This window comes from Micropterus salmoides, unplaced genomic scaffold (assembly GCF_014851395.1).
Source record: "Micropterus salmoides isolate LMB-PRFRI ecotype aquatic unplaced genomic scaffold, ASM1485139v1 Ms_hic_scaffold_10, whole genome shotgun sequence".
Lineage (NCBI taxonomy): Eukaryota > Metazoa > Chordata > Actinopteri > Centrarchiformes > Centrarchidae > Micropterus > Micropterus salmoides.
This window is the reverse complement of record NW_024040041.1, coordinates 28,774,857-28,797,197: the sequence shown is the minus strand read 5'-3', so window position 1 is coordinate 28,797,197 and position 22,341 is coordinate 28,774,857. Positions and strand designations below refer to the sequence as shown.

Below are 22,341 nucleotides of genomic sequence, written 5' to 3'. Positions count from 1 at the left end.
GTTTGGACAATCTAAAGGGAACAGGACAAACACACAAACAATACATGTTATTTTTTCTTCTTCAGCTCTCCACTAACGAACTAATGAACTAATAAATTCATGTTAAATTTAGTCACAGGCTACACAGACGACTTTTGTTGCTACTGTGCTAGCTAGGCTAGTTACGTTTAGCAGGGTTAGCTACTTAATGTGGGATTAACCTTTTCTCTCCATTATAATTTAAGATTGAGCTCAATTATTAAGATGTAACAGCACCAAAATACATTTTTCAGTCACAGTAAAAGGGAATAGGTGAATTAGCTTTGGCTAAGGCTTACTAGCTAGAGCAAGTCTTACTAGCTAGCCTTTACTAGCCACAGTGCAGCGGCTGCAGTTTGAATTTTACCTCTGTTTTCTAGATCTTATGAAATCTTCATACTGTTTTCCCAAAAATTATACATTCAGCGGTATAATATTGCTATTTCTGGTAAGATGTTAAAAAGTTGCATTCTGGTAAATTTTTGTGTCTTTGTAGGGAAAGTTTATGTTGTTTACTACTATGTTTAATACAGATCCACAGTGTAACTGCACAAAGTGTCAAACTCACAGCTTAAATTGCCATTTCAAGAGTTCCTCACCTTCTGTTTTCTAGGATTAAATGCAAATATCATAATATAAATGTGAAAAATGAAAACGAGTCCATAAATGAAAAGAAAAACAAGGGGCCAAATCATGTAAGAATGTAAAAAGAAAAATGAAACAGTCTTAAACCACATGAGGGGGGCTTTTTCTGCCTCTTTTTATTGCTTCTTCTCTTTCAGCTTGTCTTTAATTTTCTGAGGCTCATCATATTGTATCAATCGCAGGATGTCCTTGTTGTCCATCACACCCTGAATGAATTCTCCCTCTGAGATTTTATCTGCGAAAGAACGGAAAAAGGCACAAGTCGAACAGCATCAACACTTGTAGATGTTTGTGAAGATACAGAAAAAGCTTTAATTAAGCAGCTTAATGAGTTGTAAGTTACCGTTTTCCTTCTTCCCGAAGAATTGCCAGATCTTTTCAGCCCTCTTCTCCGGTGTGTTTTCATCCTCGGGCAGGTTCTTCTGGTCATCAGCAGGAATCATGTTGAATATTGACTGCAGGAGAGTGATTATGTTAACATTTGTTTACAGTGCATGCTTAATTTCATCACAAAATACAAATCATACACAAAATAATATCCTAAAGAATACAAAGGATCCATGTATTTCACTGTGGCCTCAGTTACTGCTGAAACAACTAGAAATGCATCATTTAATTATGACTACTATTCTTTGCTTTATATTATTGTAAACTTAATATTTTCGGGGTTTGGCCTGTTTGAGTAAAAGAGCAATTAAAAAAACAACATAATTGTGTAGTCAAGTCTGATTATTATTCTGCATTTATGGTTGTAAAACCATGTAACATCATTGTGGACTCAGCTACACGACCAAGCTGTTTGCTTTTGTTTCCATTGCAGATTTTTTAAGGGAATGAAGTTGTAAATAGTCAGAACAAGAAATGAATAAATTAAACCAAATTGTGGAACTATATGCCATCTTGTTTTTTTTAAGTTTATCCATGTTAATGTGGTGAAAGGTTTTTTGAAAAGAAGCTGAATAGAAGTCAAAAATAATAAATTTCTGCAGGAATAAAGGAAACGTTTGTCAAATATATAATCTATCAAATACTTGAGGTTGTGAGTAGCAACTACATACTGTTTTATGCACCATCATGATGAAAAGAAAAGGTATAAGTACCCTAACAATCTCAAGGATTTCGTTGTTGCTGATGGTTCCATTCCCGTCTACGTCGTACAGGGCAAAGGCCCACTCCAGTTTCTGCAGAGTCTTTCCCCCGGACGTGAGGTGCAGAGCAACAATGTACTCCTTAAAGTCCAAAGTGCCATCTGCGTTGGTGTCAAAGCTCCTGAATACATGCCGCGCATACTCTGTGGGGTCTGCGTTTGGGAAGAAGCTGGCGTAGATGCCTTCAAACTGCTCCTTGGTGATCTTCCCACTGGGACACTCCTTCAGGAAGGACTGGTACCAAGTGCAAAGCTCGGCCTCTGAGTATTTCGTGTTGGATTTCAGATCTTCCAGGAGCTCCTTCGACAAAGCACTGCTCTTAGTATTCCCCATCCTGCAAACTGATTCTCACAAAGGTGAAACGTCTCCCTTCTCCTTCTTCTTGTCTCTCGGTCCTCTTGCTTTCCTGTGTTTGGGGTTAAAACCTCTGCAGCACTCGTTCAAGTTACTCACCACTCAAGGTGCCAAATGGGATTATGATCACTACCTAAATCCAGACAGCTGTCTTGAAGATTAAGGGGATAACCACGTCACACCACTATGACACCGTTTTAGAGACACAGTTAAATACTGGAGGTATAAGCAGAGGATTAAAAGTAGGTGCCTAAAACTGTAAAGGTCAACATCAGGGAGGCCTTTTATGCCTTTTGCAGCATTATTGCTAAGACTGCAATCCCATCTGCCATCCCTTGGTTTAATAACTCACTGTGATATTTAGTTACATCAAGTTAGTCAATGAGTTTTAACATTTGTAATGTTTCTACTGTTATTACAATTGTGTATATTAATGAGAATTTCCCTTTTAAACTGGTTATTTTAGCTTGATAATATTACTTTTTTGTTGTTTTACTGTTTTCGAAATGTTAACTCGACACACTTCTGTTGCTCAATGTGTTGTAAAAAGACAACTCGAAAATGTGCAGTTCCATCACGCAGCACAATGCCACAGATGTCGCAAGTTTTGAGGGAACGTGCAATTGGCATATTGACTGCAGGAATGTCCAACAGAGCTGTTGCCCGTGAAATGAACGATCATTTCTCTACAAAAAAACGTCTCCAGAGAACCAGTGAATTTAGCAGTACATCCAACCGGCCTCACAACCACAGACCACGTGTAACCACACCAGCCCAGGACCTCCACATCCAGCATCGTCACCTCCAGGATCGTCTGAGACCAGCCACCCGGACAGCTGCTGCAACAATCGGTTTGCCAAACCAAAGAATTTCTTCTTCCAACTCAGGGAATCTCATCTGCAGGCTCGCTGTCCTCATCGGCGTCTCGACCTGACTGACTGTACTTCGTTGTTGTAACCGACTTGAGTGGGTAAATGCTCACATTCGATGGCGTCTGGCACTTTGGAGAGGTGTTCTCTTCACGGATGAATCCCGGTTTTCACTGTACAGGGCAGATGGAAGACAGCGTGACAAGTGAAAAGTGTTTATAATTCTGTTCAGACATGTACATATTTATATATATATATATATATATATATATATATACATATATATATATATACGCCCCACCCTATGATGCCACTCACTCCAACACTAACCCAAACTAAACACAGATAAACACCTTTAAAACAACCAAATTCGTGGGATTTATTAACATAAAAACAAGATATATCAAAAATATTCATAACAAAAACATTCCTGGCTGACAGGCAGCAAGACCAACAGTCCCAACTCAGAAAGCATCCTCTCTGATGCTGGCACAGGAGTTTAGGTCAGACAGTTAAGGTCTGTTGAAAAGGCTGGGGTCGTTATGAAGCCCTGCATGGATTCGGCTGCTCCTCCACAATGGGATGAGATTATCTGTGTCTCCAGTGTATTAGTCTCAGGCCAGATTACAAGACCATCTGCTGCAGTGGTGCCAAAAGCACAGCGAGTGAAGGCAATTAAGGAACAGGGAGGAGTGTGTGTGTTATTGCACTTACTCTAAGGCGTGCAAAAATAAAAATGGATAAGTGCAATCTATAGTTGGAACAAAACACGTCATCTGGTCAACTTTTGACAGCAGATGAGCTCTGGGTGCAGGCAACATAGGGGAAAGTTAACTATTGTTAATGTGTATATTCTGTCCATATTGTAATGATGCGTATCTGGTTGAAAATCACAAAGGTTCCCTTTAGCCTGGTTGTTAATTTCTTTTTTACAATTTAAAACAATATGCTGAGAGTGCGAGTGGAGTGTACCTGCAGCTCACTGGTCAAGCTGCTGCTACCAGGATTTATATGTGTGATGAATGGCATTCGAAAATTGATCAACTAAATGAGCAGCTGGTTTACCTTATAAATATGTCCTTTTTATAATAACCTATACAATAATAACTGAACTTGTGATCCATTTCTGAAAAAGGGGAGGGGGTAGGGGTGTCCATAATGCTGCTATGGTACTGACGTCAAAAAATGTTTGTTTCAATTGCTACTTTGGTTCTTCTTTAAAAGCAATGCCTGTGTGTACTGACTGACTGGCTTCAACATTAATCTACATTAATCCATCAGTGCCTCTCATGACTCAAGGACCAAGAGGCGACTTCTTAAATGTGACACAATTATAATACCGCAGCATACTGTGCCAACACATATGATGACTTTAAGGGACGAATTAATGTGTTGTTTTTTTGTTTTTGTTTTTTTCTCAAGTCAAAGCTGGAATGACAATACTCTGACTTTATTTTTCTCCAAAACCATGAACATAATCTGGTAGCGTCTCTCTGAAACATATCTAGCTTTGCAAAATCAGATTATGAAACCCTGTAGAATTCTTTTAAATATCAAATACTTTTTACATAATCACGAAACATTTAGATTTTGTCATAAAATGCACAAAATGTGGAGCTTCTCTGTCACAGTGGGAAAAGGTCAACGTTCAAATCTCACATCTGTCAGTCGTGCACGCTGATATTTTTCTCTGGTAAAATGAGTCCCTCCTGGCAGGTATTTATTATGTAAAAAGGGATGAGTCTAGGAAATATGTACTGTACAACAGGCTTACTACTTCATCAAGTGTAACACTGGACTGTGTATACATTTTTATTACATGGAAGCTAATGTTCAGAATAATCTCTTTGTATTCAGGGGAATTACTCAGAGAGATGTTGGATACGATTCAAAGTGCTGCTCTCAAAAGCTGAATTCACTAGAAAATGAATCAACATTTAAGGATGCTAAAGTGGCAAAGAAAGCAAATACTCAAAAAATCTTTCCTGGATGTTCACGCACATTAGACCTTCACATACATACACACACATACACTCACCTAAAGGATTATTAGGAACACCTGTTCAATTTCTCATTAATGCAATTATCTAATCAACCAATCACATGGCAGTTGCTTCAATGCATTTAGGGGTGTGGTCCTGGTCAAGACAATCTCCTGAACTCCAAACTGAATGTCAGAATGGGAAAGAAAGATGATTTAAGCAGTTTTGAGCGTGGCATGGTTGTTGGTGCCAGACAGGCCGGTCTGAGTATTTCACAATCTGCTCAGTTACTGGGATTTTCACGCACAACCATTTCTAGGGTTTACAAAGAATGGTGTGAAAAGGGAAAAACATCCAGTATGCGGCAGTCCTGTGGGCGAAAATGCCTTGTTGATGCTAGAGGTCAGAGGAGAATGGGCCGACTGATTCAAGCTGATAGAAGAGCAACTTTGACTGAAATAACCACTCGTTACAACCGAGGTATGCAGCAAAGCATTTGTGAAGCCACAACACGCACAACCTTGAGGCGGATGGGCTACAACAGCAGCACCGGGTACCACTCATCTCCACTACAAATAGGAAAAAGAGGCTACAATTTGCAAGAGCTCACCAAAATTGGATAGTTGAAGACTGGAAAAATGTTGCCTGGTCTGATGAGTCTCGATATCTGTTGAGACATTCAGATGGTAGAGTCAGAATTTGGCGTAAACAGAATGAGAACATGGATCCATCATGCCTTGTTACCACTGTGCAGGCTGGTGGTGGTGGTGTAATGGTGTGGGGGATGTTTTCTTGGCACACTTTAGGCCCCTTAGTGCCAATTGGGAATCGTTTAAATGCCACGGCCTACCTGAGCATTGTTTCTGACCATGTCCATCCCTTTATGGCCACCATGTACCCATCCTCTGATGGCTACTTCCAGCAGGATAATGCACCGTGTCACAAAGCTCGAATCATTTCAAATTGGTTTCTTGAACATGACAATGAGTTCACTGTACTAAAATGGCCCCCACAGTCACCAGATCTCAACCCAATAGAGCATCTTTGGGATGTGGACGGGAGCTTCGTGCCCTGGATGTGCATCCCACAAATCTCCATCAACTGCAAGATGCTATCCATCAATATGGGCCAACATTTCTAAATGTTGAGTCAATGCAACGTAGGCAGTTCTGAAGGCGAAAGGGGGTCAAACACAGTATTACTATGGTGTTCCTAATAATCCTTTAGGTGAGTGTACATATACACAATAATACTTTATTTTCTTTATTATCTAAACAATTGCGTAAAGGGACTCCAATATTCTTTATACACTTAAGTACATGTGTGTAAGTTTAGTTAAAAGTCTTTGCCAAACAGCACACAACACAAAAGCAATTGGCATTAGTTCCCATTCAATAGGTTTGTGGTGGTCTTGGTGGGATATCATTTAACATGACTTTAAACACTAAAACACAAGGCTGTAGTGGACCACGTTTGGGGTTGTCATGTATGTTTAACATGGTTAAATCAGAATTATTCAAGAATACTCAACATGTTCTCATCTCATTCTGAAAAAGCCTGACAAACACTGGTATTTGACGCGCAAGGTCAAATTCCAACACGTCCGTTTCAATATGTGGTATGTATATGTAGTTTGGTTTGGGTTTAGGCACCAAAACTATTGGTTAGGTTTAGGAAACCTGTCATTTTCTCAAGTGCCACCATGAGGTTAAGTGAAGTGTATCCACAAATATGCGATGGGTCGACACGTTGTGTTGTGACATGATGTTCCCCTCACGATGAATTGTAATCACTTAACTTTTTCCCTAGCACAGCCATGAGATAAAAATTTTAATTTGACCAATACTATGGTTTATGACCAAATACCTGTAAAACATCCCCATCAGCCTCTGCTGAACTTTGTGTTTCGTGCTAACATAAGAACGTTGCGACAGACCCTCTGCTTGGTTCACACTGCTGTTGATTTGCTTTATGTCTTCTGGGCTGCAGACCTAATTGGCACACATGGGCCTGGTGTGCCCCATGCATAAAGCAGTAGCCGGTCCTTGGGCAAATCTCCTCATCTCATATTTTGTTGTTGTGGCTCTTGGTTTCCTTTGTTTTAACAGCACCATCGATGCAGTACATTTTCACTCATCCACTCCCTACACTACTGACTTTGTAGACTCCTCCCATCCATAGGTTTTGGTTGGTTTTGCAAATTTAAATAAATAACTTTGTTATATAGTTTACCCGTGTGTTTCATCAAGCATAGTGCTAGTTCAGGCAGGCAACGAAGTCAAGCTCAGCTCACAATCCCAGCCACATCAGCTGATAGCAGCCTTTTTAAGCCAGCCACATCAGCTGATTCGTCTTTTAGCATTCATGGGCAAATTTCCGCACATGGCACCTGATTTAAGCTGCGGTAGCCTGCTTGCCTGCCCTCGTTGCTTCCTCTACAGCAGCTCATAACTCGCCACCACCCCAGCTCCGCCTTTCAGGCCGTATCTGATAGGGATGCACTAGGGGCGTTTCCAGGCTCTTGAAACATTGGGGGCTTAGCCCAGCCCAGAGATCTTTCATGTTTTCACCTGTTTTCACCCCCACCCCCTGTTGCCGCCTACCCAAAGTATGTCTATAAAGCAACAGTAGATGACTTCCACATAGTAACTCAAACATCTGTCTCATTTTCAGTCCTTCCTCCTGTCCTCCTTCCCTCTCTCTCTTCTGTGATTCACTGCAGGTAACGATGTACCTAGCTAAAAGCTAAACAGTTAAATTACAGACATCTTTCAATTGCCAAGCTAGCGTTAGTGCGATGTGCTTTTATAACATAGAGCATGAGAAACTGTGGACAGAGCAGATCAAATAACATCTTCTAAATGTTATGCTTGTTAAACAGATGTATTGATAAAGTATTGGTATTGTCTCATTAGGTTTTTATTGCACGTACTACGGTAACGAGGATAGCTGTCGTCAACTTGACTACTTTACAGTTATCTTGACTTCATCGTCACCACCGTGGCGTATCTCTGCGCTGGCCGCTGTGTGTGTGTGTGTGTGTGTGCAAGAGGTGACAGAGCAGCAGAGGCTGCAGCCTGATAATAAACAGTACTGTCTTACCGTTTAACACCGGCATGTACCTGCTCTGTTCTGTACAGGGTTTTTTACTGCTACTCTCTGTCTCAGGCTTTTCATGTATGCACAAGGAAGGGCAGGGAGGTGTGCTCCCAGAAAATGGTGCAAATATCAGTTCTTTGATGAAGTTGTACTGTACGGTCCAAGAGCCATACTGAAGTAAGATGGTGAACAAGGTAAACAGTATACCTGCTTAGCACCACCATATTAAGATTGTCATTGTGAGCATGTTAACATGCTCGGAAACACAGCCTCACAGAGCTGCTAGCATGACTGAAGTCTCATTTCTTTATTTCCTGTCTTGTTAACCATCTTGCAAATTGTCAGATTTATCTTGCGATTCCTAAAGGGATCCAAATAGACAGGTTGGGAACCACTGTCGTAATGCACAAGTGCTCATCAGATCATCTATTTGCTCATCAATTTGCCCCATATCAAATTTCAGATAAAGCCTACTGATGCATCTCACCTCTGCAGTAAATTGCAGCTCTAACCACAGGTGACACGTTTGAAAGTGTGAGCTTTATGAAAAGTGTGACGGTGTGATAGAAGAAGAGCAAGACAAATGTAAAGACAGCAGATGTTTTCTCCTAACATCTGTCAAGTCGTTCACAGTCTTCCATTTGTTTGAAGACATGAGGAGATTCTCGCTGCATGCACACACATTATGGATGGATGATCATATGAGACTGAGGTCAGCGACTGTAAAACAGGCTCTTCATCTTGTGTCTGTGGCTGCAATTACTTTGAGATACGCTTTGACACGAAATGCTGAAAAATCAGGGAAATGTTTGCTTGTCCTGGATTATAATCTAAGCTCAGAGTAATCTTTTTTTTTTTATTAATATGCTCAAAGGAAGTCCGGAATATAATTTGCCTGTTGTAATAAATGATATTGCAGGCAAAGATTTGTATAAGGGGAGGAGCGATGGGCTTGGATGAGAAGCAGAGACTGGAGAGTGAACAATTTCAAATGGAGCAGAGAAAAGCAAAGAGTCACTGCACTGCCATGGGTTTCTGTTGTTTCTGTGTAAGTGGAGAGAATGAATCCTTTAATCAAGGTGGTAGCACATCATTAGAGCCGGCGGAGGCATGTACAGAAGTGTCACCCAAGGAGCCTCAAACGCAACAAGATTATGAAGATTTGATATATCTGCTGGGAGGCGAAACACGGTGGCTACATATCGAAAGCCAGGATTAGTTGCCTTTTCATTTCATCTCCTCTGGCCTGGCCTCGACCATGAGGCTAGAGCGCGGGCGGCGGGCTTCTTTGGCACTCACCCTCAACTTTGTGGCGTTTGCTTTTGCCTTATCAGCAGTGACCACTAGCTACTGGTGTGAGGGGACCAGGAAAGTGCCCAAACCCTTCTGCACAGGGCCGCCGATTAAGGCCAAGCAGTGGTTCTGCATCCGCTTCAACAGCACCAACATCAACGACAGCCGGCTGGTCCAGTACATCTTTGAGACCGGAGAGGAGAAGTTTCTTTTGAGGAAGTTCCACACAGGCATATTTTTCTCCTGTGAGCAGGCCGCCGACATGAACGGTAAGCCTGATAACGAGATCCTTCCAGCTAGGTGTTCAAAAAAAGTGATGATGGAGGAAGCAAAATCTTGTTCATCTACTGGTTATAAATAAAAATTATAAAGACTATTTATTGGTTAATACACTTAAAATGTTTTATATACAGTAAAATATCTTTATATATATCGTGTACAAACAAGGTGAGAAAGCCAGTTGATATGTGATAAGTGCTGATATAGGCCACTCACACAGTATTTCATATATGGCTGTAGACCAAATAAGATTCTTTTAAAGACTTGCAGGTACACATGGACTTCATTGAAAAAGACCTATCAAACTGATATAATGGTAAAGCAGACATATAGCTGAGTTTGGTAAAAAAAAAAAAAAGTAGGCAGTGCTGGAAGAGGTTCTCAAATCTTAGGTAAAAATACCACATTATAGAAATTTGACTTCAGTAAAATACAAACGTATTAGCATTAAAATTAAAGTACCAACATAATGTATGTTATTGAAATATAAGTATTGATGCATTCATGTGTAAACATCACTTTAACTCATTCAGTAGATTTGGGGCTAATTTGAAGCACTTAACAAACTGTAGTGCTGCTTAATCTAAAATTATACATCATAATGTGTTTGTTGTTGTATTTTGTATTAATCTGAAGCTGAGAAGGAAATAGTCATTACTTGAACTGGTTTTCCCAACAAATAGAAAAAAAGACTTACATACTTGACTTACATACCAACACAGAAAAAAGGCAATAAAATAGTCAAATATATAGAAACAATAGAATAAATAGGGGGATTATGTGTAGCTTATTTAGGCGAGGATTTAGGGTAAAGTAAGCTAAATAAAGTACAGTTCAAGCCAACTATCCACAATTGTTGTTCCTCATTATAAACATCAGAAAGTTTAGATGCAGTTCCCTCCATGGAGAACGTCTCTAGGAATGTTTGAAGCCACCTTCCCTCTTTCAGTCATTAAGCTGTCGTGCATCCGGTGGTTAAAATGTGTTTGTAGTGTTTGGATGAGGTTCCTTCAACAGTGTAATTCAAAAGGCACACTGCTGGATCACAATGAACAGTAAACCCAATGATCTTTCCCAGTAATTGTGTAACATTTTCCCAGATGGTTTTTACTTTAGTGCAAGTGCATACCAAATGCTAAAAAGTACCTTTATCTTGTTTGCAGTGCGAACAAAGATCCAAGTTGTATACATCCATCCCATGCAATCAAACTGGAGTAAAATATGTTGTGAAGCATTTTCTCAAATCTGATCCTATTCTTCAGTTTGCAAAGATATATCTGTATCTATTTCACAATTCCTTTGAACTGCAGCCAATTTTTTTCCCGATTTTTTGTTCATCATCACTCATCACAATTTCAATGCAATTTTGTCCTTCTGTTGACCATTAATTCTAGTTTGGACATGCTCATAGAAAGATGATTGAGAAAATGTGTTTTCAGGGCCTTTAAGTTTCCCCTGAGCTGACGATGTTTCCTGAAGAAAATCACAAGCTAAAAACCTCCAAAACGTGTATGTAATTTTGAGCTACACGTGACAGATGACTTACATGTATAGTGTGGCAGAGAAACCACACTATACATATGGGCCAGATATCCGCAGGTCCGCACGCACAAGTCCTTTCAGTGAAACACTGTAATCCACAAGGGTTAAATCCAATATGAGTTTTAATATAAATCCGAACTGATGCTAGGGAAAAACTGATCAAGCTCCCATGTTACATTCGTTTATATAGTTTTTTACTCTCCACCTTGTTTTTTGCAAGGCCCACCTTTCCTAAACCTTGACAGTTTTGGCACAATCCTTTTCTTAACCAGTTTGGCTCTGCCTAGAAACAATAGTGTATCTTCCCTGCAACAGTTGCGTCAATTAATTAGATATATTGCTTGCAATCAAATGAGTGTGCTTGATGTGCATGTTGAGAAAGTGGATGTCATCTTGAAAACGCAGACCTTTTGCTACGTTTGTACCTCCTGTTCAGACTAAAACTGTGACCTAAAACGGAGAAGTTTGAAAACGCTACTGAGCACGTTTTCGTTTTAAAACTCCGGGGGAAGCGTTTCAGGTGAAAACAGAGGACCTTTAAAATGATGACGCAGACGTTTGGCTTCCCGATTGGGTCTTATCAGTCATGCAAAACAAAAACACAATGCAACTGACAAAGTTTTAGTTTGGGTATTTTTATTAAAATAGGTAGAAGCCGCCTTGTATGAGCGAGGCAGCAAGCCTCCCTCCACAAAATAGGCTGTAACACATGGCTGATTTCTTTATACATTAAATGCTGATTAATAAAATACTTTATATTGCAATATTGATGTATTTACAACTATGATTAGTAAAAATTAATTAAACAATACAGTATGTCTCACTGTGTATTTTTAACTTTAACTTTACAAGCAGAGCTACTGCGCAATCTCTCTTAGCATTGCATGCAAGCCATCATTTGGTTTTATAAGCTCTGGTAGTAAGACAGAGTAAAATAAGTTTGCATAAGTATTTGCATGCAACTTAGGGACAAAACGTTGAATCTACTGACTTCCACCAATAGATTTTTCTTTCCTAACAGTGGTCCTAATGCTCTGCCATAAATTTGCAATAGTTATAGTAAATAATTTTGTAGGTGTGAATGGATCAAAACTTTGAAGGAGCCTCCTAATTTTTTCCACCAATCATTTCTTCAAGGGAATTTCCTGGGGAAAACATTCAGAAATTACAGACCCATAGTGTCAGTTTATTCTTCAACTATAACTGAAAGTTTACTGTGTTTGTTTCTTGTGATCACAGGATTTAACTGTCGGGACTTCTCAGAGATTGCACCAGAACATGAAAGAGGTTGGTAAAATTATGGAAGTTTAAAATTGTCAAATAAAGTATATATGGAAGCATTACTAAACACAGGTAACGTTATTAAGAAGGACATGTTAGGGCACACTACTATTCACATAACAGTAGTAGAATTTCTGAAAATCTAGTTAAAAATGTGCACTTAATTTGGATGGAAACCAAATGCTCCATGTTGGTAGTGTCAAACATATCTTTATTAATACTAGAATACTTGCACATGACAATTTCCACCTTTGGCTTTGGTTTACACATTCAAATGACGATAGAGTTGCGAGGTGGGAGAAGATATTTAAGGCGCCCCCTTTCGGAAGTAAAACTAATTATAATTCAATAATTTTTTCCTATTAACAATGATATGTGACTTACAGTTGGATCACTTCTACAGCTTGAATCGCATTGAAACTTCCCTGACTGAAAACAACAGCTATAACTGCTACGTTATAGTCCCATAGTGTTTTTTAAGTAAGAAACATCCAATCACTGCACTTTAAATTCTGTTATGTGCTGCGCTAACAGCAGCCGGAGGCTAAAGATAACAGAGAGAACTGGAAACACAATCTCAAGCTTGAATCAATATTAGTTTGTGGGTCAATTTTGATTTATTTGACAACTATGGCGCCCTGTTTGGTTCGTAACCATTCGCCACCACTCTGATTCACACCTCTGACTGCCTTCCACTCCATATTTCTCCCTTCCACTTTATTATTATTTATTATTTATTTCGGAAAGAATATGTACAGTAGTCAACAGCAAGAGACAACTCATTCTTTTATCCTGTTTAATTTGTGATTATGTTGGTCAAATTAAAAGATGATTTTGTTCATCAAGTAAGTTGCAGTTTGTCGTAAAAACAGTACAGTAACATTTAGTTTTATGCAGTGCTTGAAGTGTATCCCGGTACGGCACCTTGACATTTTACTCTTTGGCGTAGCGGGATTTCTCCGCAGCTGCCGGTACTCTCCTCTGCCCTCTCCATATCAGGTTCTCTTGGCGTTACGTGATGCTCACCTGTTCCCGTTCTCGCCTGCCTGCCAAACTCTGTCGGCGGAGAGAGACGAGGGGAGAAGAGAAGCTCGGGTGCCTGTTCAGTGTCACTTGTCGTGAACCGACCAATCACAGCTTGGATGTGGCGGGACATTTAAAAGCATTAATAGATAGGTGTTTACACTGGGGACGCTGGGGACAGGTCAGAATCTGAATGTCTCCGTCACTTTTTGAAAGCTTTTGTTAAAAATGTTCTGAACAACAGCAACAATAAATGTTAAATAACAAATGAAACAATGCACAATAAGAAAACATGCAATGCAATATAGAGGAAACAAATGTTCATTGTCCAAAAGCTGATTACTGCATTAGATTCCAATATATTTTTATATTTTGAATTGTCACCTGCCACCACCTTAATTTTGTTCCCCTTCATATAAATAAAATAATTTCCACCATAAATTGTTGCAGAAAATTTAAGTATTTAATGCTCAAAGTCGTTAATGTTATAATATTTACTAGTTTCACTTAAGGTTGAAGAGGACTGGCACCTATTTTTGTCCACTTGAAGCACTGGTTTTATGTGAAACCTATCTCTCATCTCGCACAATATACATTACCAACATGTTAGCGCTGTAATGCTAAGCTAACATTCACTGCTTGCTTGCTACTAGCTAGGTAACTTAACGATGTTCCACGCACAAATGTATCTGACCTGGTGTGTTTAATCCAACGACTCCTGGTCCTTTCATCACATCATCTACACATGGAAGTAATTTGACTAGTTAGCTTCAGTAACGTTAGCTTCAGTCATTGAGAGAAACAGTTATGACGTCACATATGCGACTTCTGGGTTTGTTGTCTTTCTAATTATGTATTTTCAGTCTTTAAACAGTTTGTCTTTTTAATTGACAAACATCATATGTATAATTCAGGGCACATTTCAAATAGCATCAAAAAATTACTTGTCTCTTGCCGTTGACTTCCGTACATTTTTCTTCTGAAATAAGGTCCCATGGTGGTCCCACTGAAGGGGAGGGACTTAAGGCTCTCTATAGCGATAAGAGTCAGGCCACGGCTCATTAGAGCCTGACTGATGGACAAAGCATGGTTTCTCAGAAATTACGTTACACATGGCTGTAATAAACAAGACGTATAGGTTTCAAACCAGAAACAAAACCAGTCGCATGAACCTGATGGCAATTGAACTAAGAAAAATGGAGTGAGGTCCTCAGAAATGTGTTTCAAGCGAACAAGTTGCTACCAGCCATGTCTCCACATGTTATGGGAATATCTGGTGAAGTTATGCCAAGTTTTGCATGCCTGCCGAGAATTGCATGCACCTCCAAATTATCTTTTAAACGCTCTAAAATCCTTTTTGGGGTTCATCAATGGTGATAAATGATTCGAAGTATATATTTTATTACACTCAGTAGAAGTAGCATTCATTGAGATTCAGCAAAAATATGCGGTGATAACCCCGTTTGATCAGTGTGCAGAGCAAAGTGTCTGAAAAGGACCTTTAAGAGGTGAATGCATAACTCGGCAGAACAGATGATGAAGGCTACATGCCGAGATTTGCATCCACCTCTTTTCTCAGCACAAATGAGCGTTACCAGCTGCGAGATGCATGAAATTCTCGGCAGGCAGGCAGAACTCTGCACAACCGGGCAAGACGCTACGTCAGAAAGTATTCAGAAAAAGTGTTTCCATCACCCATTTAGCGCATGTACTTTTTTTTCGACAAAGGCAAAAACCACTTCAAGCGAGTGTAAAAACTTTTTAGCGAAATTAAGGGTGTTTTTTTTTTATTTTGCCTTTTCCATCAACCTTTTCTAATGCAATACTTCAAAATGCGCATTAAAAAATATTAATGGAAACACGGCTATACATTTTACTAAACAAAACAAACAAAAAAACATTTAAAAATAAAGAACCTACATTTGTACTGTGAGATCTCACCTCTGTAGACTCTGCATTAGCCCAGCAGCTGCTGCCCTGATTTCATAAATCTGTCCAGTCGCAGACGATCAGATTCAGATCTCCAGACGTAAAAGACCTGTTGTGCCCACATGCGTGTCTGCCTTTAGACAAGTGGGATTATTCATCAGGGACAGGGTATTATGAGGACAACACAGCTCAATTCTGTCTTCCTCCCTCCCGTCCTTTGTTTTCCAGGGGTCCTGTGGTTGTGTATAGTGGCTGAGAGTCTGTACCTCACCCTGCTCTTTACGGGCGGGGCTCTGATGACCCTGGAGCAGTGTCCCTGCTTCAGTATCATGAACAAACTGAAGCTCAGTGCCTTCGCCGCCTTGTGCACTGCCCTGTCAGGTAACCCAGCTGCTGTTTTCTTTTTATCTATCACTGTGACATCAAACAGACAAGTTTACAGCATCTTTCCGGTTGAGGTGAGTGGCTGACCGAGAGTTTCCCTGGTTGAGTTATTCTGAATCAAAGTGAAAAGGACAGGAGTCATCAAATAACTTGTTGGCCCACTTAACGTCCATATGTAAACTAGCCATAGATATCTAATGGTCCCTTTCCAGTGCCAGAAGGTCCCAAAGAAAAGCTCAGGGATGAAGCAGCTCTATAACAGAGGTGGTTAGTTTAACTGATGTATATTTTCCAAAACAACCAGTTAGTCTTTTCTCTGGTAGAATAAAAAAATACTACTTGAAAACACTTCAAATTAAGCATAAATCCGACATTTGTGTCACCTGTCTGCATTTGTTTTGGAGTGTGAAAGGACCTCACTTTTGCCCTTTGTGGCTGTTGGGGGAAGAACAGTGGGGGGTGGTTTATCCTCCAGCCTCAGGGGGCAGTATTGAGCCCGTTACAGTTTGGATGTGTTGGGCTCATTGAGGCAAAGAAGACACCGCACCAGAAAACTGGTGACACAAAAGTCATAAATTCAAACTAAAGTCTTTATAATAGACTTGCCAGCAAAATAATTCTTCAGTGGTTAATTATTACAGTATACTTTATTGATTATCAATGCTGCCACTCAATACAGTATGTGATTGTTGTGTAGTGTAAATATGAATAAAGACAACCCTCTTTAAAGTAATCCTTAAGATATAGATATTATCTATGATATCTTTTCAATGTTTTTACATTTTGTAATTACCTCTCTATCTCTATATGGTTGGAAGACATCATTAGCGGTGGAGTCCGCCATTTAAACGTGGTTGAGGGGAACAATGTGGCGGTTATCTATCGGTATTGTTTGTGATTTTATCTCATTGATACCCGCCTCACTGTTTCCTGTTCATCAGTGCTGTATTCAGCTACTGCTAACACAAACCCAACAAAACACACGGAGGCTTTTATTGTAAAGGAGTGACAGGAAATGCTATTAGATGTGATGCAATTTTTTTAAAAGGGGGTAAGGGTGGGATAACAAAAATACTATTCAAAAGAAAAATAAATAAATACTAAGCCAAAATGATAATATTAATTTAACTAAGAATTTGTTTTCAAATGCATCACAGAGAAAATGTTATTATTATCGTGGCACATTCAAGCCTCCGTACGTTACTATAGAAGATTTGCTATTTATCTAATTTATACAAACTGCAATATGCTTCAGCTTCACCCACTGACAGTCAGCTAAGTCACTGAACTTATTTATGCATTTCAGCCTCTGAAAGGTCATTTCTGAGCGTTACTCTGAACGATGCCCGCTGGGATCACTCAACCAAATCCAGTCTGACTAAACCAATCAATCGGGTGAAACCACAGCGGGACAGCTTGTCACATAAAGTCCGTTTAAACTGTGATTCCTGCCACAAATCTGGATTAATTCCTTGGGTTTCCTGTTTTTGGAACAATGTCTGTATTCACAAAAACCTTTAGTTATACTTATTCAACTGATATTTGTGGGTAATAATCACAATACAAAATGTTGTGCATAAACTTTTACATGTAACAGAGTATTTTTACTGCTACTTAAATTAAAGATCCTAATATTTCTTTCATAGCTGTGTTTATGAATGTACAGTATTTGTCAACTATCATTACTTGAAGACATATTTTATGTTATTGTTAAAAAGTCTCTGCACACCTGAATATGTGATAGGTGTCTCACTTACTGCTGCAATATTTATTAATTTATGACATTTCAGTCTGTTTTACCTTCATCAGGTATATAGGAAAGTATCACAACAGTTCCATATACATACATAAATAGACAGCGTTAATTGTATATCTCCACTGATGGTTGAGTTAGTTATAGCTGCACTCATATGTGCTTAAACTACATTATAGTGTGTTATACCATTTATAAAATTTATATACTACTTTTTACATGCTGAAAAGGGGGTGTTTAGTAAAGTGTATATGTATAATAAACATTAAAATGAATTTTATGCGAGTAAGACAGGGAGCAGGGCAGCAGGTCAGGCTGTCTGATGGAGGTGAGGCAGCACCAGAGAGCGTTCAGAGCAGCTAACTGTACTGCGTCCACTCACTTCCTCTGAGGATTTGCTGGTTTGTGGACTAATCGGATTGGAGCTGGGGCAGCGGTTTAGGGCCGTGGCAAGACCTGCCCAGAGGAGCTCCCCCATCCCATGACTCCCATCCCCCTCTGCTGTTACGAGTTAATCCCAAGAAAAGCAGCTGTGGAGAGGCAGAGCACTGGATGAGAAAGGGCCAGTTCACCTCACCCAGAGTCTGTCTGAATATCACACATCCCAGTTTTTGCTCAGGGACTGTATAAAAGTAAAAGCACGCTTCAGCTTCAACATCGTGTCCTCAATACAGTTATACTGTCAGCAAATATGTGTTTCTTAAAGGATAAAATTAGCCCCATGTTTGAAAATACCTATGGTAATTATTGTTAATACAGTATCTCACAAAAGTGAGTACAACCCTCACATTTTTGTAAATATTTGATTATATCCTTTCATGTGACAACACTGAAGAAATGACACTTTGCTACAATGTAAAGTAGTGAGTGTACAGCTTGTATAACAGTGTAAATTTGCTGTTCCCTCAAAATAACACTTCCCGCAGCCTTTAATGTCTAAATCGCTGGCAACAAAAGTGAGTAAACCCTTAAGTGAAAATGTCCAAATTGGGCCCAATTAGCCATTTTCCATCCCCTGTGTCATGTGACGCGTTAGTGTTAAAAGGTCTCAGGTGTGAATGGGGAGCAGGTGTGTTAACTTTGATGTTATCGCTCTCACACTCCCTCATACTGGTTACTGGAAGTTCAACATGGCACCTCATGGTGCCATCTCTCTGATTCTGTTCTGCACACCATGCAGCGTTGTGTTTTATTACAAATGCAAGATTGCTCACAAATCACTGCAGATCATACAAAATGGTGGACAGGCCATCATAAGCTACGTGGCGACAGTTACATTTGTGGATTTTTACCTATCAGGCACTCATGAAAATTCTTCTTAGCTTCAGCCTTCTTAGCTTTGCAGGTAGTAGTCATCGTACCCGATCCAGAAGGCTACTGCTTTTAAGTTCCCAGGGTGATTTAATTGTTGGGAAAGACTGCCTTCTCATGCAATGCCCCGTCTACTTGGAACTCTTTTCAGAGGACCCTCCAGTTGGAGTTGCTCTTGTGTGTAGGAACAACATTGCTGCTGTGCCTTCTGTGCTGTCTGTTGCACATGTGGTCACACCCCATCGTCACAAATGGGTGTGAACAGGTGTGCTGAGTATGGAAATCCACCAACAGGGAGTGTAGGCAGGATATCAATCATAACGGTTGTATCTCTCTCAGGTGATGATCAAACATCATCAGATAGGGGAGATTCTGTAATAAACTTTAATTTCCTCTTTTCACTACTTTCAAGTGTTAGCAGAGACTGTATGGCACAATTTCCACTTGGATTCAGCCAAGGGCGTCCAAATGCTCCAATTTATGGTAGAAATGTCTGTTTTTATATGAGGGAAAACTTGCATGTTTTCTTATTGTGCAAATAAACCTTTTCTTAAAGCATTTTCATTTGTTAGTTAATATTTCTTGGTGCAAGCTATTTTTTAGAACATTTTTAACAAACGCTTTCAAAGAGTGATGGGGATAAAATCAGCCATTTCAAAATGTGGTGCATCCAGCGTCCCCAGTGTAAATGACACCTATGGATTCAGCCCCAAAAAGTCATGTGAAATATGTTTTTTTATTAGTCTCAGTGCTGTTGGTACATGTGGGGTTTTGTTTACTTGCAGTTGAGAGTCCAAGATTCAATTCGGCGTAAGAAACGTGCCATTTTGGCAGGTTGCTGCAAGCAGGTTTATTTGCCTGGTTGTAGTTGCTCTTTAAATTGGCACTTTCAGAATCATTTTAGAAATGGGCATGTTATGAATTCAAGCGGAAGCTGAATGAATGAGAGTTTGTTGAACAACAGATTAAGTGTATAATTAACATACTATACTGTATTTGATTTAGCTCTTTATAAACCATTGTAGAGATTAAAATTTCTTCCATCCACACAATATTAAAGTAAGTAATTTGTGCAAGTGGATTAAATTAGGTTTTCAGAGGAACATATTACTGCACAACACACTGATATGCTCTTGTTCGCAGGCCTTTGTGGGATGGTGGCCCACATGATGTTTACCACCATATTCCAGCTGGCTGTGGCTATGGGCCCAGAAGACTGGAGGCCCAAGACGTGGGACTACAGCTGGTCTTACGCGTAAGCACTTTTTACATCGGCTGAAAAATGTGTCGTCCTAGCTGGTTATTTTCAAGTTGAACTGTGTTATTGTAAAGGGCACAATGAATTGGATAAATTTACACACTCAGAATTTGGACACTTGTAAAAATAAAATGGCAGTAACATGTTACGCAGCAGTGTGACTTTAGTCTAACACTGTTTTCAAACCTCTCCTCAGCTTAGCATGGGGCTCTTTTGGCACCTGCATGGGCTCCGCGGTGACGGCGCTCAACAGGTACACAAAGACCATCATAGAGTTTAAATACAAGCGGCGGAACATCGAGAAGAGCCTGATGATTAAGCAGAAGATGATAGAGCTGGACTTCCCTGAGCAGATGTGGGACATGTACCTGACCGCTGTTCCCTCTGACGCAGAGGCACAGCTACAGCTGCCGGTTAACGGCCACAAACCATCCACAGGAACAACATACGTGGTTGAAATGGACAATGTACCAGAACAACAAGGAGAGGAGTATTGCTAAAATGGAGTCACTATCCTTGTCCTTGTGCCCCACTGGAACAGTTTTTGGGGCTGATTTCCTGGTCCCAGATTGACTCTTGTTCCTGGATTAAAATTTTTAACACCAGAGAATATTTGTTTGTTTTGTCGCCACACACCAAATGTGTGTCTAGGATGCCAGAGGCCAGATTCTTTTTCCGGAAATAAGATAACATGGTCGGCTTTGACACAACATGCATTTCATCAAATCTTTCCATGCGATATTAGGAAGGGAAGAGGGGCGCAATTTCAACATCTTCACACTAATCTGTGACAAGCTGCAGGATGTGCAGGCTGCTGCTGCCGCACAGATGCTTTATGTCTGTTTCAACTCTTTGAGGAATTTTTTAAATCTCAAGCAGCATCAAATTTTTAATAAAACTTTTACTGTCTGGGATGAAGCTCGGTCACCTACTCAATAAGACCACAAAGACACAAAACAATAAAAGATGCAGAAATACTGAAAATACGCACAAAATTACAACAAACACACAAAACGATCACAAAAACTCAAAGCAATCAAAAGACACAAAACAACTACAAAGACACATAAAATGGCTACAAAGTCACTAAATGACCACAAAGACACAAACAACTACAAATACACACAAAATGACCATAAAGACATACAAAATAAAAGATGCAAAGAGACCACAAAGATGCACATAAAGACACATAAAATGACTATAAAGACACATCACACCACATAAAAACACAAAGCAACCACAAACACACCTGACTACCTGGGGGTCATGCTTCTGTTTGTATGAGGGGTCGTTGTCTCATAATCTGTCCATGTATACTATAAGCCATGAGAGTAGAGATTATGCTTGTAAACAAAAAGTTTATCTTATATGTCTCCAGCCAAAACTTAAAATCGTGACTGTTATTCAGGAACAGATTGGGAGTGCTGGTTTCTCTCAGCTGTGTCTATGCTCGGTCCATCATACAGCTAGTGTGGAGCTGAGATGATCAGCTGGCGCTTGTTGTTATGTTGACGATCTCTACTTGGCACGCAAATGTACAGCATGTGCATATGCAAGGACGTCTGCAAATATGCTTGAGAAAAGGTGTTAAAAAGCTTTTTTTTTTTTCACACTTCTGATGGTGCACACTTGAATGGTATGGTAACAAAATGCCTGCATGTTTTGGATCTTTGAAAATCCACCAGCAGCACTGCCCATATTTTAATTAGGTCACTGATTGTTTAAAAACAATCTTTGTATTCTATTTCAAAACAGGAATTGGCTTTGTAGTCTTGTCACTTCTAATTTGTCTGGGGCTGATGCTTTTTGATGGGTTCTTATTGGTGTAATGGATGTAGAACATTTTCTAATTTGAGTTATAAATCAAACATTGACAGTAACAGACCAAAATAGGAGTGAAGGGAAATGTAATGAAGCAAGGCTGACATCTATTGGGAAAAAAGTGATCAGCTGGCCGGGATATTTTTGTATTTCACTCACAACGCAGAAATCATCTCTGTATCTTTTGATAATTCATGTCGTTGAAGATGTAAAATAAAGTATGATTATGTTTTGAAATGAATTCAAATTCAATTAAAACCTTGATTATTGTTTGGCTCAGAGCAGTCACTTCTCCTCCAGTAGTCACTGATTTCTTATCATTTGTTCTTCCTGATGGCACCATTAAACT

The 22,341-nt window shown here is 39.7% G+C and overlaps 2 protein-coding genes and 1 long non-coding RNA gene across 3 annotated transcripts; 1 reads left to right on the top strand and 2 right to left on the bottom strand.

The window, feature by feature from the left end:
- Positions 1-756: 756 nt before the first annotated feature.
- Positions 757-2,300, bottom strand: rcvrna (recoverin a). The gene is made up of 3 exons (XM_038737704.1): positions 1,764-2,300; positions 1,007-1,118; positions 757-898 (listed from the first exon to the last, which is right to left on the bottom strand). Exons 1-3 carry the CDS (start codon positions 2,142-2,144, stop codon positions 780-782), a joined length of 612 nt encoding a protein of 203 aa, XP_038593632.1. The 5' UTR covers positions 2,145-2,300; the 3' UTR covers positions 757-779.
- Positions 2,301-9,364: 7,064 nt separating this feature from the next.
- Positions 9,365-20,773, top strand: LOC119894466 (germ cell-specific gene 1-like protein). The gene is made up of 5 exons (XM_038707249.1): positions 9,365-9,677; positions 12,469-12,516; positions 15,691-15,843; positions 20,054-20,165; positions 20,365-20,773. The coding sequence occupies exons 1-5, from the start codon at positions 9,374-9,376 to the stop codon at positions 20,666-20,668; spliced, it is 921 nt and encodes a 306-aa protein (XP_038563177.1). The 5' UTR covers positions 9,365-9,373; the 3' UTR covers positions 20,669-20,773.
- LOC119894495 lies at positions 17,388-19,387 on the bottom strand. Its single transcript, XR_005442948.1, has 2 exons — positions 18,892-19,387; positions 17,388-18,129 (listed from the first exon to the last, which is right to left on the bottom strand). It is a non-coding gene; the product is annotated as an uncharacterized LOC119894495 (long non-coding RNA).
- Positions 20,774-22,341: the final 1,568 nt, after the last annotated feature.

Coding starts and splice junctions, on each gene's coding strand:
- rcvrna (XM_038737704.1), bottom strand. CDS start 2,144: ATGGGGAATACTAAGAGCAGTGCTTTGTCGAAGGAGCTCCTGGAAGAT. Junction 1,119..1,763: donor AAATCCTTGAGATTGTTAGG/GTACTTATACCT, acceptor ACTCTCCTGCAG/TCAATATTCAACATGATTCC. Junction 899..1,006: donor CTTCGGGAAGAAGGAAAACG/GTAACTTACAAC, acceptor GTTCTTTCGCAG/ATAAAATCTCAGAGGGAGAA.
- LOC119894466 (XM_038707249.1), top strand. CDS start 9,374: ATGAGGCTAGAGCGCGGGCGGCGGGCTTCTTTGGCACTCACCCTCAAC. Junction 9,678..12,468: donor GCAGGCCGCCGACATGAACG/GTAAGCCTGATA, acceptor TTGTGATCACAG/GATTTAACTGTCGGGACTTC. Junction 20,166..20,364: donor GACTACAGCTGGTCTTACGC/GTAAGCACTTTT, acceptor ACCTCTCCTCAG/CTTAGCATGGGGCTCTTTTG.